Source organism: Strix uralensis, chromosome 2 (assembly GCF_047716275.1).
Source record: "Strix uralensis isolate ZFMK-TIS-50842 chromosome 2, bStrUra1, whole genome shotgun sequence".
Classification (NCBI taxonomy): domain Eukaryota; kingdom Metazoa; phylum Chordata; class Aves; order Strigiformes; family Strigidae; genus Strix; species Strix uralensis.
The window spans coordinates 65480617-65497599 of record NC_133973.1 but is presented as its reverse complement, the minus strand read 5'-3'; the positions used below and the strand labels follow the sequence as shown (position 1 = coordinate 65497599).

The following is a 16983-nucleotide window of genomic DNA, read 5'->3' as shown; positions in this document are numbered from 1 at the left end:
AACACCAGATAATGTCTCAAAGACCATATGGCCGTGGGTCTTTTTGGCTAGCAGTGTGGGCAGGGGAGTAATGTATGCTTGTGTGGCTCCTGGTTGGGGATTTTCAGTGGACTCCAATTTACAAATCATGGTGCAGATCAGCAGCACTTTAATTACATTTAGTTATGGTAAAAAACTTAATAGCTGTATTGAAAGGAAAGAAGGAATTGTTCTGCGAAACAAAATATTAATCCTCTCCCCTGACACCTCTGTTGTTAATGTTGTCTTGCATATTAAAAATACATGATCCTATCCTGCTCTCAACATAGAATCATCTCAACCAAAAGGACTATTTTGCTATCTTCCTGACCTGTCAGACAGCACAGAGCCCTGTTTGCAAATTACAGGGCTGTGACTGAAGATGAAAAATGCCCTGAGCTGATAAGTAGGGCTTTGAAAGTGGCTGGTCACCCACTGTGTGAGGGAGAAGACATCCAGAGAGACAAGGCTGGGAGATGTAGGCTATTAAAACGGTGTGGCTCTTTGCTAGGGAAAGGTCGGCTTGTGGAAGACAATGTTGTGAAGAAACATGCAGTGGTGTCACTTAATTGCTGGCATCGGTTTGATATTGCTGTGAGTACCAGCACTAAGGAAATAATAAAAGGCAAAAGGGATGAGATTCTGTCAGAAAATAATGAATACAGTAATGAGAGAAGGAAGCACAAAAGGGCCATAATAGAGAGGGCTATGCAAACACACGCAGAGTCACGAGCATGACAAACACACCAGCTGAGCTGAGGGCTTCACAGTGACATCAGAGGCCACAGTGTTTGTCCAGCTTTGGTCATAGTTTCATTTTGAGTATTTCCTTCTTTCAACACTCGAATAAAATGGGTTGTTCTGCAGATCTAATGAAACCTGCTTTCCTGTGGATTAGGAAATCAGTCCTACCTCCTTAAAACTTTACAGCTTACTCCAGTGGTCTCTAACCTCACTTTACTTCCAATTCTCCCATCTGCCCTCCCACACCAGAGTATCCCCCGCTTCTTCTTACCTCCTCATTCATCCTTCTCAGCAAAATCAGCATATTTGCAGCTGGGATGGAGCAGCACTAGGTACTGCATGGTTGATGGCAACCAAACCAAAGAACAGCTGAACGCATGCAGAAACATTTTCTTCGTTGGTGGCAAAAGTTAGGGTTGCTGTCAGACACCCAGACACTTTTCCTAACATTGCAGAAGGAATTTGACTACCTGACACTTGTATCTGTGAGGATTCCTGTTGAGGTGCTGGAATAACACATCAAAGAAGACATGGTTAGAATGAAATATAGACCTAACCAGTCCTGTACGTCAAACTCAAAAGAAAATCCGGGAAAAAAAAAGATTCAGATGTGTGGTGGGTTGACCCTGGCTGAACGCCAGGTGCCCACCAAAGCTGCTCAATCACTCCGCTCCTCAGGGGGAGAGGGGGAGAGAAAATATAATGAAAAAGCTCATGAGTTGAGGTAAGGACAGGGAGAGATCACTCACCAGTTACTGTCACGGGTTAACCAGACTTGACTTGGGGAAATTAGTTTAATTTATTACCAATCAAATTAGAGTAGGGTAATGAGAATTAAACTCAAATCTTAAAAACACCTTCCCCCACCCCTCCCTTCTTCCTGGGTTTAACTTTACCCCCAATTTCTCTACCTCCTTCCCACCAGGGGGATGGGGAATGGGGTTTGTGGTCAGTTCATCACACATTGTCTCTGCTGCTCCTTCCTCGTCAGGGAGACGACCCCTCACACTCTTCACCTGCTCCAGAGTGGGGTCCCTCCCACGGGAGACAGTCCTCCATGAACTTCTCCAACGTGAGTCCTTCCCACAGGCTGCAGCTCTTCACAAACTGCTCCAGCGTGGGTCCTTTCCATGGGGTGCAGTCCTTCAGGAACAGACTTCTCCAGCGTGGGTCCCCCACAGGGTCACAAGTCCTGCCAGCAAACGTGCTCCAGCATGGGCTCCTCTCTCCATGGGTCCGCAGGTCCTGCCAGGAGCCTGCTCCAGCATGGGCATCCCATGGGGTCACAGCCTCCTTCAGGCATCCACCTGCTCTGGCATCGGGTCCTCCATGGGCTGTAGATGGAGATCTGCTCCACTGTGGACCTCCATGGGCTGCAGAGGGACAGCCTGCCCTCTCACCACGGGCTGCAGGGACACAGCCTGCCTCACCAGGGTCTTCACCACAGGCTGCAGGGGAATCTCTGCTCCGGCACCTGGAGCACCTCCTCCCCCTCCTTCTTGGTGTACCTTGGTGTCTGTAGAGTTGCTTCTCTCACATATTCTCACTCCTCTCTCCAGTCTGCAGTTGCTGGGGGGGTTTCTTTCCCCCTTCTTAAACATGTTATTACAGAGGTGCTACCACTGTCACTGATGGGCTGGGCCTTGGCCAGTGATGGTCTGTCTTGGAGCCAGCTGGCATTGGCTCTATCTATAGGGGAAGCTTCTAGCAGCTTCTCACAGAAGCCACTCCTAAAGCCCCCGCTACTACCAAAGCCTTGCCACGCAAACCCAATACAGGATGTGAGGAAATGCTAGCAAATGACTCTATGTGGGAAAGAAATCTAATGGTCTATGTACTGTGTTATCCAAATGCACATCTTCAGAGTCCCAATTAGCTGTTATTTCCAATTGCGCCTTGTCTTCTTTGGAGTGACTCCTAAGCCTGTCATTTGCAATGGTTTTACTCCAGCTGCAAACACTGTCTTTCTCATGGATAACATTTGCATTTCTCTCATCCTTCTCCCATGAGGAAATCAAAGCATTTAAAAACCCATAATAGCTGAAGTTATACTGCTCTGTCACAATAAATTTTATTTATCCCTGTTACCTAGAAAGGGAAACTTGGCCTGGTTAGGTTGAGTGATTCACCAAAATTCCAACTCAGAAGAGAGAACTCCTTCTCTGGCCACCCACTATTCAGCAGGGAAGTCCTACAAAAGTTCATTTCAAATTTATTTTGAAATGGGAGAAATCTGGACCCACCTCCTCTGGTTGTATCTAAAAAGATTAGGAAGATAGTTGGGTGAGATGAGGTAGAAACTAGTAAAGAACTCCCAGCTCTGTGGCTAAGGATCTGAGGACTGATGGTTTCCACTGTGTATTCCTGGAGGTGTGTGTATGCATACACACACCAACACACAGACACACACACACGTCCACACCCCTTTCAGGAGACATACACAGTGCTTAGCACCTGAATAAAGTGTGCTAACAGCAGTCCTGTAATGCGGTGGGTAGCATATTCTTTGTCAATTCCAAAAAGGCTAAGAAAAACAAAGGACAACACAAATTTGCCCATAAGAAGAAGCCAGAGCTAGAGAGGATTTAGCAATTCAGCAAATGCCAGCCTCCCACGATGGTACCTGCATGCATTTGGCAGGTTACATGGAAAATGGAAAACAAATCTTAGTCTGGCCAAGAGTGAGTGTGAAAGAAACAAGTTGTTCTGACAGGTAATTCCCTTTTACGTATGCTTATCCAAAAATCTTATCTGCACTGTATCTGTGACATTCAACTTTGCTTAGTCTATACACATTTTTAAAATTTCTATGATTCAGTGAAGTGAGAACAAAATTGGTAAGAACTGATAAAGCATTAATGACGAGATTTTCTACTCTGATAGGCCAGACTGATGTGTTTCTACCATCTGTACAGGCTTCATCCTCCCCCTCTGCACAGAAGTATGTTAAGTGACGATTAGCATAAAAGCAGCTGCAAATGCTTACTGTAGGGTAATTCATTAATATCCAGTTTGGCTAAATCACAGAGATTCCCTTTTCTCTCTCCTTACAGTACTTATGCTGTTTCCCTTGTTGCTGTGTTAACATACATTGCTGAAAGTAGAACTGATGTGAACTGTGCTGGCAAAGCACTCAGGAATCCATATTCCCTCTCACACTCAAACAAACCAGTGTTCATGGTAATAATTCATCACTTATAAAGAGCCTAAGTTACAAATAGAAAATCTTTGAATATATGCCAACTGTTACTGTTGGTTTCTTGTTCCAAATTATCATAATGCAGATGAGCTCCAGGGCTCCAGGCACCCTGAGGCTGACAAACGTATACTGTAGCAACAGCTTTCTAGACAGCGAGTTCATCATCTGGATATGCTTTCAGAGCTCTCCGCTAAAAGTGAAAAGTGACCTAGAAATTACAGAGTGGATTATTCCATCCTGTGTGGATGTCCCACTCGTGCCTAAATTTTAGGTGCCTGTAGTTGTCCTCCTACCATAAGTGCTTAGCCTCCCTAGAGGTTCACAGAGAGGCATCAGTGTTTTTGAAGTCATCCAGAGCTTCCCCCATCCTGTTCACTAAAGTTTAGGTACCTAAGTTGGGTAGACACAAACCTCTTCAGAAGGGAGGATGAGGTCCAAAAGCACCATGGCAAGGTGTTTGCAATACCCAGAACCTCCTCAACAAGACACCCACTTCCAGAAGGTCACTCTCTAGAGTATGTCCTTCAGCTTGCATCTGTACAGCAATGGAAGGAAATTGGTAGCAAAACCCTGCCTCTCCTGAAGGCAACAGCAAGTTTTCCAGAGGTGTCACCTGCAGCCATTGCTGGCACCCCAATGCTGTATGGAAACTGAGGGTCAGTCAGCAAATGGATGATACGTAATGCTCATGTGCATGGAATAGGTTGGGGGCTGATCCAAAACCCATTCAACTCGAGTCAATGGGCAGAAAATCAGACACCATCAAAACAGCCTGACCAGAATAAGCACTTCCCACATTTTTTTCAGAAGCCACAGGTGGATTTTGGTTTAATGAAGCTCATTAAAAGGTAATGGAGAAAAACATATCCATCAGTAAACCAGTCACACTCAACCTCTGCACCTCCTTGTCTGCTAGGCAACATAAACTCATGTGTAGACAGCTATTAGCAACTAGCGACACACAAGAGGAGCAGCAGCTGCAAAATCACTAGGTCCAGAATTCAGGTTCAAGGTGATTCAAGTGGAGTGGCATACTCTGTACATCCATGGTAGAGCTATACAAAAATCTTACACTGAAGTGCAGCTCTGTCAGGTTACTCAGAGAGCAATAATTACAGCAAACAACATCAGCCTTACTTTTTGCAGGAGGGAGAAAGGAGGGAGGAGGCCTGACTTAGCAGAAGCAGTACCACCCCATCAGCTGGCAGCCTGCTTCTCCAGTGTCTGTGCTATGTAACTAAGTTGTGTTGGGCAGATATCTGATTTTGGACCCAAGAAGGGGATCATCACAAGCCAACATGCTATGCCAGGACCCATGTGAGTTGTAAGGAAGTGTAGAGAGGCATCCCTTGGGCCTCTGATACTTCTCAAGCGTTTGGGTACCTGACTTCTCCTGGGGTTGAGTGCCTAAGTTAAAATATACAACATATCAAAGAGGGCTTCCCCAGCCCCCACTTACAGGAGCTGAAGATCGGATCCTTAACGTGTCAAAATGAATGTGAACCAAAACGTCCATTGGCAGAATTGTGTCCTAATCACTGCCTTACTAGATCCTGCTGGTGCTGTTTTGCTTTGTATGAAATAATTACTGTTCCTGGAGCAGGGTTTTGAAGCATGTGCATGTTGGATGGGGTACACTCTCAATAGCAGAGCTGTAGGGCCCTAGATAAATACTTTCCATTGCTCCAGGGTCTGCTATCCCTGGTAAAGCATGTGTCCTCTAAGCAGCCTCTCTTGTGGAGTTTCCTTGCCTGACATTTCCAGAGTACATGTGGCAGTGACAAGAAAAGGCAAGTCAGGCAGGGTTGACTCCCCGCTTGCAAATGCTCCAGCAGTGCCCCCGCAGCCCTGTGACTGCCTCGGCAGCGGCCTGCACGTGTGGCAAGAGTGGTCAGTGTTAGGAATGAATAAAGCATTGACGTGTCACATCTGAGCAGTTTTCATATTGACCCATTTCTGATGTCATGTTCTTCTTCTCTTTTAAAGGGAAAAGTGATGTAGAGCCAAAGAGTCCAGAGAAAAGCGCAACCCATACATCGTAAGTCACTTTTGTGTTTAAGATTGGAGAAGGCAGCTGTGTTTTTACCAGATTTGTTCGGCAAAATAGAATTTGTTTGTTTTCATTAAGATAAAACTCTTTCACTTGATGCTTTTCTTAAAACAGCTTTTTAGATAATGAGTAAACATTAATTATTCCCAGAACTTTTGCATGCTAGTAAGTCAAAAATCTTTGCAAGTGAAATGGCTCCATATCACGCTGAATAGATATGAGATGATTTTTGTAGGTGTGTGAGGCTGGCCTTTACAACCTGACTTCAGCATTACCTTAATGCTGCCGGAGTTTGTCACACTTGCTAAAAAACATCATGTCACATATGCCTTTGATGTACTGATGTAATTTTAAAAGACTGCAGTCTGCAGCTTCACCTCTGAATTACTTGAAATCCAATTACAGCTATCTCTGGTCTCTCACGATTTTGTTGATGTTTTTGAATTAACAAAAGAAGTCGAGAAATAGATAGGAACAGGCACTTGTAATATATCAGTGTTCACCTTCACTCTAGTGCAACAATAGAAGCTTTTACCATTTTTAACTCCAGTATACAAAGGACTGAATTGTTTTGCCAACATAAACCAGACTATGAAACAGATGAGCTGCAAGTTAAAAAAAATATATAAATAGCATCAGTCTCCCAAACTGAGCTAGATACCTAGGCTGGAGCGTTATGAATTTCTGCAAAACCATTCACCTTTTTAATCCCATTTGAGGGAGGGAAGTTCTTGTAACAGTCAGTCATGTGAATTTTAGAGTGCATCTTGCCCATAATTTATGTTTTCTGATTCCTGTTATTTAAATTCAGAGCATTATATCATGTAAATCTCGCAAGGTGTCACCATTTGTTACATGGCCAAAAGTAGTCACAGAAGGAGGTACAATAACAGTGATTTATTGTGGGATGTTTTGATTCCTGCTGCAAATACGCATTAAAAATCTTCTGGAAATGAATCTAGAAAAAGATTTGACATGGTGTAAGAAATGGCTTGTCCTGCAGATTGTGCTGTGGAATGTAATTACAGTATGTGAGCATATTTAGCCCAACTTATTAAATGAATTAAGCATTAGCAGCCTTATGCCTTCTGATAGTATGATTGCTGGGAATGGTTAATAGAATGATTCCAATAATTATAATTTTTAAAAATAATATCGCAATAAAGACTGAAAGAAGAAGGGTTTTAATGCCATCTGGAGGTATTTTGGAGAAATGAACACATTTATTTTTGCTGATATTTAGCAATATGTAAAACATAAGCCATCCTCCAAAGTGTTTTTTCTAGTTAGATGGTATTTTCTTCTTGAGGAATGTTCTTTACTTTCCTTTCTTCTCCTTCATTGGATTAAAACCACGTAAGATCTCTGAACCCACAATAGGGGTATCTGAACCCAGAATGTGGGTTTGGAGATATGCCCTAATATGTTTATGGTTTTGGTTTGAGACTACATACTTTATCATATAGTGTGCTGTATTAGATACAGCAGACTTCAGAATCTGGTTAGGTATGAAAAGTTCCTTGCCTAATAAGAGATCTTAGTACAACCTTCTGAAACTGTGCTGTCTACTAGATATATTATATTTATAATGCTTCTCTTCAAACTGTTACTATATGCTAAGTCTACCCCACAGCAGATATTGGTTCCCAGAGCAATTTCTAGAAGTAGAAATGACTGATTATCACTGATAAATGACTGTGTTCAAGAAGCAGAGGCCCCTCTAGTTAGAGAAATTGTTTGTGTGGAAAAGGAGGCAGGAGAGAAAGGAGATGAGAGGAAGGGAACCAGCAAGTGCTGTGCCAAAAGAGGAGGAAGAAAATGAGAGGGATACAGCTAAGAAGGTGGAAAAGGAACTGCAAATGCCAAATTTTCAGAAAGAGGTACAAAACTGAGAGCAGTAGAAGAGAAAACCAGAGGTCAAACACTGGAAATGAGAAAGAAGAGAGCGCGATATGAGCAACAGCTATCAGTAAACTAAAATGTATGTGTTACTGAATAGAGGGCTGGATACCTGAGCGTTACAGTGAGGTAAATTAACTCATGTTGATGTGTAGGTGCACACTGACATCCCAGTTCTCTTTCTGCTACCTTCTGTTGGCCTTCCCCTGGTTTCTTCTCTTTTCTACCTTCTTCTAGGACAGACTTTTACCCCTGGTTCTCAGGCAGTCATGAATACACTTTCTCTGTTCTTTCGGGGGTGTAGCAGCTCGCACCTGCACACAAGGCGCACAACCAGAAGGACCTGCAGTGAACACATACACAGGGATGCGTGAGTGTATGTGCCTAGGTCCATCTACAGTAGTGGACGTACTCTTCCCCTGCGTACATGGAGAAGACCATGACATGGCGCAGGACAAGAGCCCCAGCAGTGCCCAGGCCTGCAGCTGGGAGCCAGCGGGGGTGTGCAAGGGGAGAGGTGTGCAAGGGGGCACAAACGCATCCACGGGTTCCTGTGGGTAAAAAAGCCTGCACCCTCTTGTGAGGTGTCACTTCCCTGAGAGTGTCGAAGGAGTCCGGTTGGTATCTCCTGGCAGGGGTGCTAAAAAGGAGCAACATTGATGTAGGAGAGGTGGCACGTTCAGGCCTGACCAGGAGAAACTGTGGATTTGTTTCACTGTGAGTCAGTGTTTCATTGTGAAAATTGAACAAAAACCAACAAAAAAACCCACAAAGCAAGTCATGTTGGCCTAGATAAAAATAACAGAAAAGACGGGGAGGAGCAAATTAATGTTTCTTTCTTGCAAATGTCTTTTTTATTTTCCTCAGGCATGTTACAAGCCACACACTCAAACCAAGCTTATATGACTCAATGGCAGTTAATTCATCCCTGGTACAGATTTACTACCTCCATCCAAACATTATTTATGCAGCTTCAAAGGACAGGTTGATTACCCTCCTGAATCAGGCAGTGAGGCACTTGTGAACTGAGCATTTACATGAAGTCTCCCCTCAAGACATTCCCCCTGCCTTGTCCACTGGGCTCCAGGTCCTCAAAACCAGATATAACCCTGTGACCTAGAGCCCTGGGGCCAAAGGTGCTACCCATAACCTCCGAGAGTATAGAAACCTAGTGTGCAGGATGTGTGGTGGTCTGTTCAGAGGGTATGGTAAATGCATCATTCTGAATAGCATTATGCATAGGGGGTTTTTTCCTGTATGCGTTAACTCCCTAGATAGACTCGTTATGACATAGCTTTCCACTGATAATAATATTAAACATTAAGAAACTGGTATGCATTAGATAATAGCCATTAATTGATGCAACATCCTAATGAGGCAGATAAATAAGGGCAGTTATTACAATGCTAGAGATAACTGAGATGGATGTAGGAGAATGAGAATGGTGCAAAAGCAGGGAGGAAGTCTAAGCAGAGCTGCATCCTTTTGCACAGTATTCCTTTGGCCTTCACCGCCTCAGCATGCACAATAATCGCCTGAACTGGCACTGAAGAATTGCAATAAAAGGTGCAAACAATACAAAGGTGTTAAGCTGTCTGGAGTCTTCCCCAGTTGATTCATGTTCCTTGTAATTGAATGCTTTTAAAGCCATGAGAATGCCGGATTTGAAGGGGTTTTTTTGTTGTTCTACTCAATATATATAGCTCTCTATGGGTCAGCTGGTTACAGCTTCACTGAGCTTTTCTAAACTTTTAAGACTGTTCAGAAATATCCAGCAATGTTTTGTTGTTTTGTTTTTGTGATAAAAAGTTCAATATTCAAAGGTCAGAAAATTTTCACAGATTTTCCTAAAAACACCTAATTTTTATTAAAATCCTTTCTCCCTCTGTTTTACCAGTTATAGTCTGAGGGGCTGCAATAAGGAGTCGGGGGGGGATGAAGAAAGAGTGCTCTTTTGCTCTTTGATATATACAGATACATGATTTCAGTCTTTCTTTGGCAAAAACTGAATTCTTTCAGTAATCCTTGAAACGTTGCAATTAAAACTTTTAATTTTATAAAACTTATGTGCAAGGAAAAGTGACTCCAACCAGTGCATGTGTTTCAGAGGACCTTGCGGTGCCATAGAAACTCCTTCCTGAGCCGGGAGTCTGCAATCTTATATCCTCCCATGTGCAAAATATGACAATAATTAAAAAAAAGACACAAATACACAAAGCACTCAGCAAGACTCTCGCTCTTGGCTTGACTTTCGATGTACTGTCTGTTGTGATGTTCTTCAGTACCTTTGTGTTTGTAAATGATTTCCAGTTCAGACTACCCAAGGTTAATCATGCCTGACTGTGATTCACTGCTATGCATTTACCTCGACATTTCTAGTGCACTTACTTAATGATATCAGGGCTAGCAACTAGATACCTCGGTGCTGTCTCTTTATTATCCCTCCCACAATTGTTTTCATGCTGAGCTGCTCCAGATTTTCCCCTCCCTTTTTACAAGAGAATTAACCAAGATTGAGGGAGGCTTTTATAATTTATGGCAGTTATGCAAGTTTTGTCCTTTGGTAATACTCTCTGAAAATCACAGCAATCTCAGGGTGTGTGTATATTTGCTTGTTTGCTTTTGATAGGCGAAAATAGATGTTGGCTCTGTTCCTTCCCTGCACTGGTCCCCAGCATCGCTGGGAGAATAGTTTGCTCAGGGGGACCTTCATTAACAGTACTAAATTCAGCAGCTTCCAAGCTGACCATTTGCAGACATTAGCGCTACAGTCTCTTGTCCATCCAGCAGCTGCTGATCGTCCCCATCACCTTGATTCTCCTTGAGGAAGGAAATAGGAAATGGGTACTCAGAGCAACATCACTGTTGCTCTTGCTTGATGTGACCTACATCTGTATTGGCACAAGTGTCACCTGTTGGTTTCTTACCTTTTCTTCCTCTCTTCTGTCTTGCCTGTTGTATCTTCAGAGTGACTCACAGATAGCTATTCAACTCCTATTCAACTCCTGCTGGTTTCCCCTTCTGCAGATGGGAAGACTGAGGCAGAGGGGTTACAAGGTGCCTCCAGAGAGCAGAGAGAACCAGTCTCAAATACAGGACATCACCTTGAGCAAGTGCTGCCAACGCACCATCCAGCTCTTAGCTCCCAGGCAGGTTAGCCTCTCACATCTGGCTGATGTGTGGTCTTGACCTTAAGTCTCTCAGACAGCTACAACCTGATTGAGCACTGGAGTTGGAAAAGGAGCCTTAATCCAACCTCACTTCACCGAAAGGCCTGGTGCAAGCTATTTAAAGTTAGCTTTGGCTTTCCCCCATCTAAAATAATAAGTAGACCGCCATGAAGACTATCTCATTAATATTTGTACAAAGTACTGAAAAATGTAATGTTCTGTAAAAATGGCTAAGGATTACTCACCCAGAACAGTAAAGGAAATGAGCAGTAGTTTAAGTTTTTGAAGACAGACTTGGGTAGTAAGTGGTAAATGTCCTGAGTGCCAGGTGTGGGGAGAAGGGGAGAGCAGGAGCTGCTGCCTGTCCCAGGTGTCTACAGACCTGGTGAGCACGGGCAGCCCCTGCCCCATCACCACTCCCCCATCCTCCCCTCGGAGTTTCAATCTTGGGACAGGGTCACCCAATTTAAATTAGAAGGATTTGGCTTTTGTCTCACTGAACTGGAGGGAGGGATGGCAAATAGGGAAGGATACATGCAAGCTGCAGAGGAAAAAAAACCCTCCAGTAGTGCATCTTTGATATCCTTCTGTTTGTTTGCCAAAAGGACCATGATGGGTCAAGTCAACTGAACCAGAAAATAGCTAACAGATGAGTCTGGAGGACAATGGAGACGGTGAAATCCATGCAACTGTGGAAGCTGGTTCCAGGAAGAGGGCTGACCAAACTTTTATGGGGTATAATCCACTTTTAGCTTTCAGATTAAGATACCAGGGCAACTTCCCAAACAGTCTTCCACAGCTCAAGTTGTCAGCATTTTAGATGGCAAGGACATCTGCAGCAGACACATTGGCCAATGATTTGGTGACACCTCTTTTAGTAACTCCATGGGCTCTATTGAGAGCTTTCATGAGCATATCAACCTGCTCATGAGCCACACAAGAAACACAACTTCCAAGGGGTGGTAGACAACATGAAATGAAATCCTTTAAGTTAGTTTTTGAGATGTATTGTTTCTGAAAATGCCACTGCATCAATGGCTTTTAAGGTACATCTGTGATGTTTCTGAGAGAAGCCTTGCAGTCCATGCTAAAAAAAAAAAAAAAAAAAGAAGGAAAAAAAACTTACTATGATGAATGAAGGCAGTGTTTTTCAGAGCAATGGAGGTCTTGAAACCTGTAGAAGTGAAAGTCTGGTGTTTATCCATGAACCAAGTCACTGGCAGAAGAAGAAGGCTGGCTTCATTGCACTATTCCACCTGTTTACTTGAGCCTCAGCTTGCAGAACTAACCTCTAACACTGACAGACTGTCACTCTGCTCAGCCAGTCTAGAAAGAACACCTAAAATTTTAAAACACACTCAACTCTCAAATTCCCATGAAAAAGTTCTTTTACCTGCCCTCTTCCCTGAAGAATTACCCTTAGCCCTTATACAGAGCATTTCTCTGTGTATTAAATATATAGACTATTAAAAAATACAATTCCACCATAACTTCCTGCTCCAAGAAACAAAGTGATTTCACCTATGGGATGTATCAGAACCACTGTGGTATTGTCACAATGCTGATGTGAACTTTACCTGCCAATTCCTAACCTTTTCTGCGAACAGGTTTTTTGGATTTGCAGTGTACAATGCTGCTGATAGTTCACAAAAACTATTGTTAGTTGATACCAACAAATCTATTTTCTTCAAGTGATATAAAGATGTTTTCTTGGAAACCATTTGCTCACACAGGTATTGACTGAATCTGTCTTTGAGATTTAACAAAGTTAAGGAGGAAATATGAATTGTTATTATTGGTGATTTTTTTTGCCTTGTAAAAATTATAGACACATAGCACTTGAAGATGATACAAGTAAAAAAAATCTTTAAATAACATATACATTTATAAAAAGATCTTAAAAACATGATGTCCATGAAAGCAGATGAGATGGGGCATATCTGTTTGGTTATTAAGAAAACACCTGGAAGCCCATTCTGACCTTAATTGCAGCTGTGGTTTTCCTGGGACAAAATTTAGCTTCTGTTGAGTTTTAGTCAAACAAAAAAAAGCTTTATCTGAGATGTCAACAGGAACAGGGATAGATGAACGCTAAATAAAAGCACTGCTGAGGTCTGGGGAAGTTTTGTGATTGACTTACATGAGGTGAGACAGGGCCTTCGCCGTCCTATTTTTAAATGCTAGCCCTCTCTTTTACCGGATATAGCCAATAGCTTGAGATAACTGCCCTTATCGCTGCAGGGCTCAGTGCAGTTTTATTTATAAAGTCCCCTTGATCCAGCCCTCTTGTTTAGCACCTTCACCTTTACTATCTACCTGTACTCTGTACACTGGACAGAAAAATAATTAGCCATGGGAAGCTGCCCTCATTTTGATGCCACCCTTGGCTCAAAGCTGAAGGGGAAAGTGATTTAATGTAAGAGAAGCCCTCACTTCAAAACAGCAGCTTTTGTCCCGTTGGAAAACTTACTATAATGCTGGGCATTATTTCTAATTTTATACCAAGTTAAAAATGCTTCTGTAGCACTGGTGTTCATTTAGCGTCACTTAGAATAAAGCTGACCAATTTAACTGGCTAAAATATCATCATGCTTGAGAAAATGTTTTCCTGTATTGCACCAAAAGCGTATTATTTTTCTCTTAGGCACTGTTTTCCTTGGACTTTGTCATTTGTAAGGGACTAATTGGGAATTTTGAATGTATTACATATTAGCTCTGAATACAGTGGTTAAAAGAGGAGTTGCCAGGAAAATCAGGAGATGTGAATACCTGGGAAGAAGTCCATTTCATCGGCAATGCTGCAAGGAAGGCAGGCACCATCAACCCCTCTCCGTATTTTTCCTCTGAAGAAAATGATAAATGGAAGCTCAGTGTCTCGCACGTCGGAGTGGCAATGTGCATGGTGGTGTTTTTGCTGGACTAAAATTCCTGGTTGCCAGGGTAACATGTTTTGGAAATCCTCTACCCTAGGCGAAAGCTGCTGCAACTTGAAACCCGCCGGGGCTGATGCTTGGCGGGGACACCACTACTGCTGGTCATGGGGGGCTGCTGTCTTCACTGAGGGATGTTAGGCAGGGAAACAAAATAAAATGGGTCCAAAAGAAGAGAAAGACGATCAGGAGCATTTAATACTTCCAGGCTTTCATAACCTGATTTTTTTTTTCCACACCATCACCATGTCCCGTCAGCCAAAGGGCGGGGGGCTTACCTCGTCCCGGGGCTGAATCGCTGGGTGATGGAAAAACGAGAGTTGTGTGTGCGCCTGGAGGGTGGGGAGAGGAGGAGGGCGAGAGAAGGAGAAAGAGAGATACAGGGTTCTGGCCACCTGCCAAGAAAAATAACTAACATTTTGCAAAAGAGAAATCCTAAAACTGAGGTCATAATATGGAAAAAGTCTGTTTCACAGACTCTTGAGCCTGAATACAGGCCAAGTTTTTTGGGTTTTTTTTTTTGGTTTTTTTTTTTGTTTTTTATGCAGGCATCCTATTAGCATTTGAACACTAAAGCTCGTCCAGGAATGGAAAGATTTTGGAATTTGAAGTGCCTTAGTTTTCTACTTTGTTGGTACACAGATATATTTTTTTAATTACAAGAAAGTGAGTTTTTGATTGAGAAGCTCCCTCATTTTGTTTTTAATTTATTTTACAACTATGAAGACCAAATTAAGGGAATCTAAAGAAATGCCTGTCTCTCCCACAGAGTGACCAACTCAAAAAAGACTTTTCAAGCTTGGTGGACAACTTTTTATTTGCCATGCAAAATACAAAAAGATATGGAAACCTGAAATTATGATGAATTTTCCTGTGTGGAAAAGTCCTACTGTTCAGCCATGAATAGCTATGATTTTTTTAAACCTTTACAGTAGCAAGCTGACAGTTTCATGACAAATTACCTTTCATACCTAACTAAACAAATTATTGAAGTTCTTCTGCCTTAATCTCTGGATTTGGATTAAATGTCAGTGTGGATATTTTTTAACTGGGGAAAAAAATAACTCTTTGGATTTGTTAGGATGTTATTGCAAGCAAGTTTTCTGGTCTTTGATTTGTTAAGCTACAACTGGAGTCTGCCTTCCTCAGGGTAAGAATATTTCCACATTATCATTTCACCTGCGGTATTTTAAGAGGGAGAATATTATATCTCAGTGTGTATCTCGGCTTTGGGCATTCTGCTCTTTGTTTAGCATACAGACAGGCTTCATCACCCAAAAGAGATGTGGAATATATTTATTGGCAATTTAGAATTGATGATAGATTTGACAAGCAAGCAGGGTGACACACTGAAGCTATCAAAGCTGGAGATGAATCAGGACAAAGGTTTGAATGAGGTATATTGTTCCTGAGATTCAAAAGGGTTATACTTACAGATCATTCCAAAATCAAGGCAACTGTACCACTGACTTATGAAGATAAAAACTAAGTTTTTCCAAGAAAAAAACACACGGTTTGATTGGCCCACACACCTTTTATGGCAAAATAGTGCAATTGCAGCTGGAATTTCTGCATGCTGATTTTTATTAGTTTTGTAAGATATTTTGTCGGGATTCATTTGTGCTGATTCCCCCTTTCGTGGCATAAACTGTAAGCAATTGTAGGTAGAGAGAAGAAATCTCTTGACATATTTCTTCAGAGATACACTCCAGGAGGTGCGATAGATCAGATATACTAAATTAAAACAAAACTGATCTGTTACCTGATAAGCATGTGGATTTACTATGTATTTAATTGGATTAGAATTTAGTGCAATTATGGGTCAAAATCCTGTACGTTCAACACCAGTTTTCCTACTATCAAAGCAAAGCAGACAAATCAGCACAAATAGTCTCTTGAAAGTATTTAATAGCATCATACAGACAAAGGATGAGCAAATTACCCTCTTGTACCTTGTTTGATGATCAATTTTTGTGCCATTTATAATGGCTAAAGTTTGGGGGGGTGGAGGGGGCCTTCTGTCCTGAAGTCCCCTAGGGAGATGAGGCAGACAACCCAGACATGCGACCTGCCTTGACATAGTTCAGACAGAGGCCCAGTACAGCAAAGAGCAAGGAAAAGATCTAGTTGGGAACCTCAGAACGTAACCTCAAAAATAATTTGTCATCACTCTGGTCTGTACTGTTTTTAACTGTGGGACTTAAGAAAAAATTCATGTGGTTGCTCATTATAAAATCCACATGTTTTCCCCATAACTTATACAATAAATGTAATATGAGATACAAACTTTAATACTTGCAATCACTGTAAGCAACAGCAGTTTCTGTAGACTTCTGTGGAAGAAAGGATGAAGCCTTTTGCCACAGACTGTTAAAAAACCCTGGGCTCTTCCTCTGTCACAGAGTAAGGTTTTGATCTCACAAATAATTATAGACAAGCATGATGCTTTCCAGCAGGACTTCTTTCAGCATTGTTTGAAAGACCAAGAGTTCCTGTGGGTACCTAGACTCGTGTTTATGCTGTGCTGCCCATCTTCAGTTCAGTTAAAAAACATTTCCCTGTGAGCTGCATGATTTACTGTGAGCAGTCTCAGTAAAGCAAGATGACTTATATATGTGAAAAAGTGGCCTGCTACAGAGTGACTGCACACGGAAAGACCAAGGGAAAAAAAAGAGAAACCTGTATTTGTCAGGGAGGAGGTCTGCTGCTTCTCCCCATCCCTCACAGCTGCCACTAGCACGCTGACCATCGCATCCCACGTAATCCCAGCGCAGCCCCGGTGTGCGAGCGGTCCAGCACCAAGGCCAGTCACTCGGAAGGGGCATCCTTTCCTCCTCTGAAGAGCTTTACTTTTTCAGGCTTTGTATTCAAGAGAAAGAAACCTCTCCCTGAGCCTTTCCTGTAGGTTTCATTGCTGTCTAAGAGTGGTTGGGTGATACCGCTCTTCAGCAAGCATGCTAACGTAAGGAGCCC

At 42.5% G+C, this 16983-nt stretch overlaps 1 protein-coding gene across 2 annotated transcripts in view; it reads left to right on the top strand.

The window, feature by feature from the left end:
* Positions 1-16983, top strand: part of AFF3 (ALF transcription elongation factor 3) — a 335959-nt gene that overhangs the window by 207792 nt on the left and 111184 nt on the right. For both annotated transcript variants that reach the window (XM_074859046.1, XM_074859045.1), the window contains one exon: positions 5948-5999. In XM_074859046.1, the coding sequence (XP_074715147.1) occupies positions 5948-5999 (52 nt within the window). The remainder of the gene's footprint in view (positions 1-5947; positions 6000-16983) is intronic.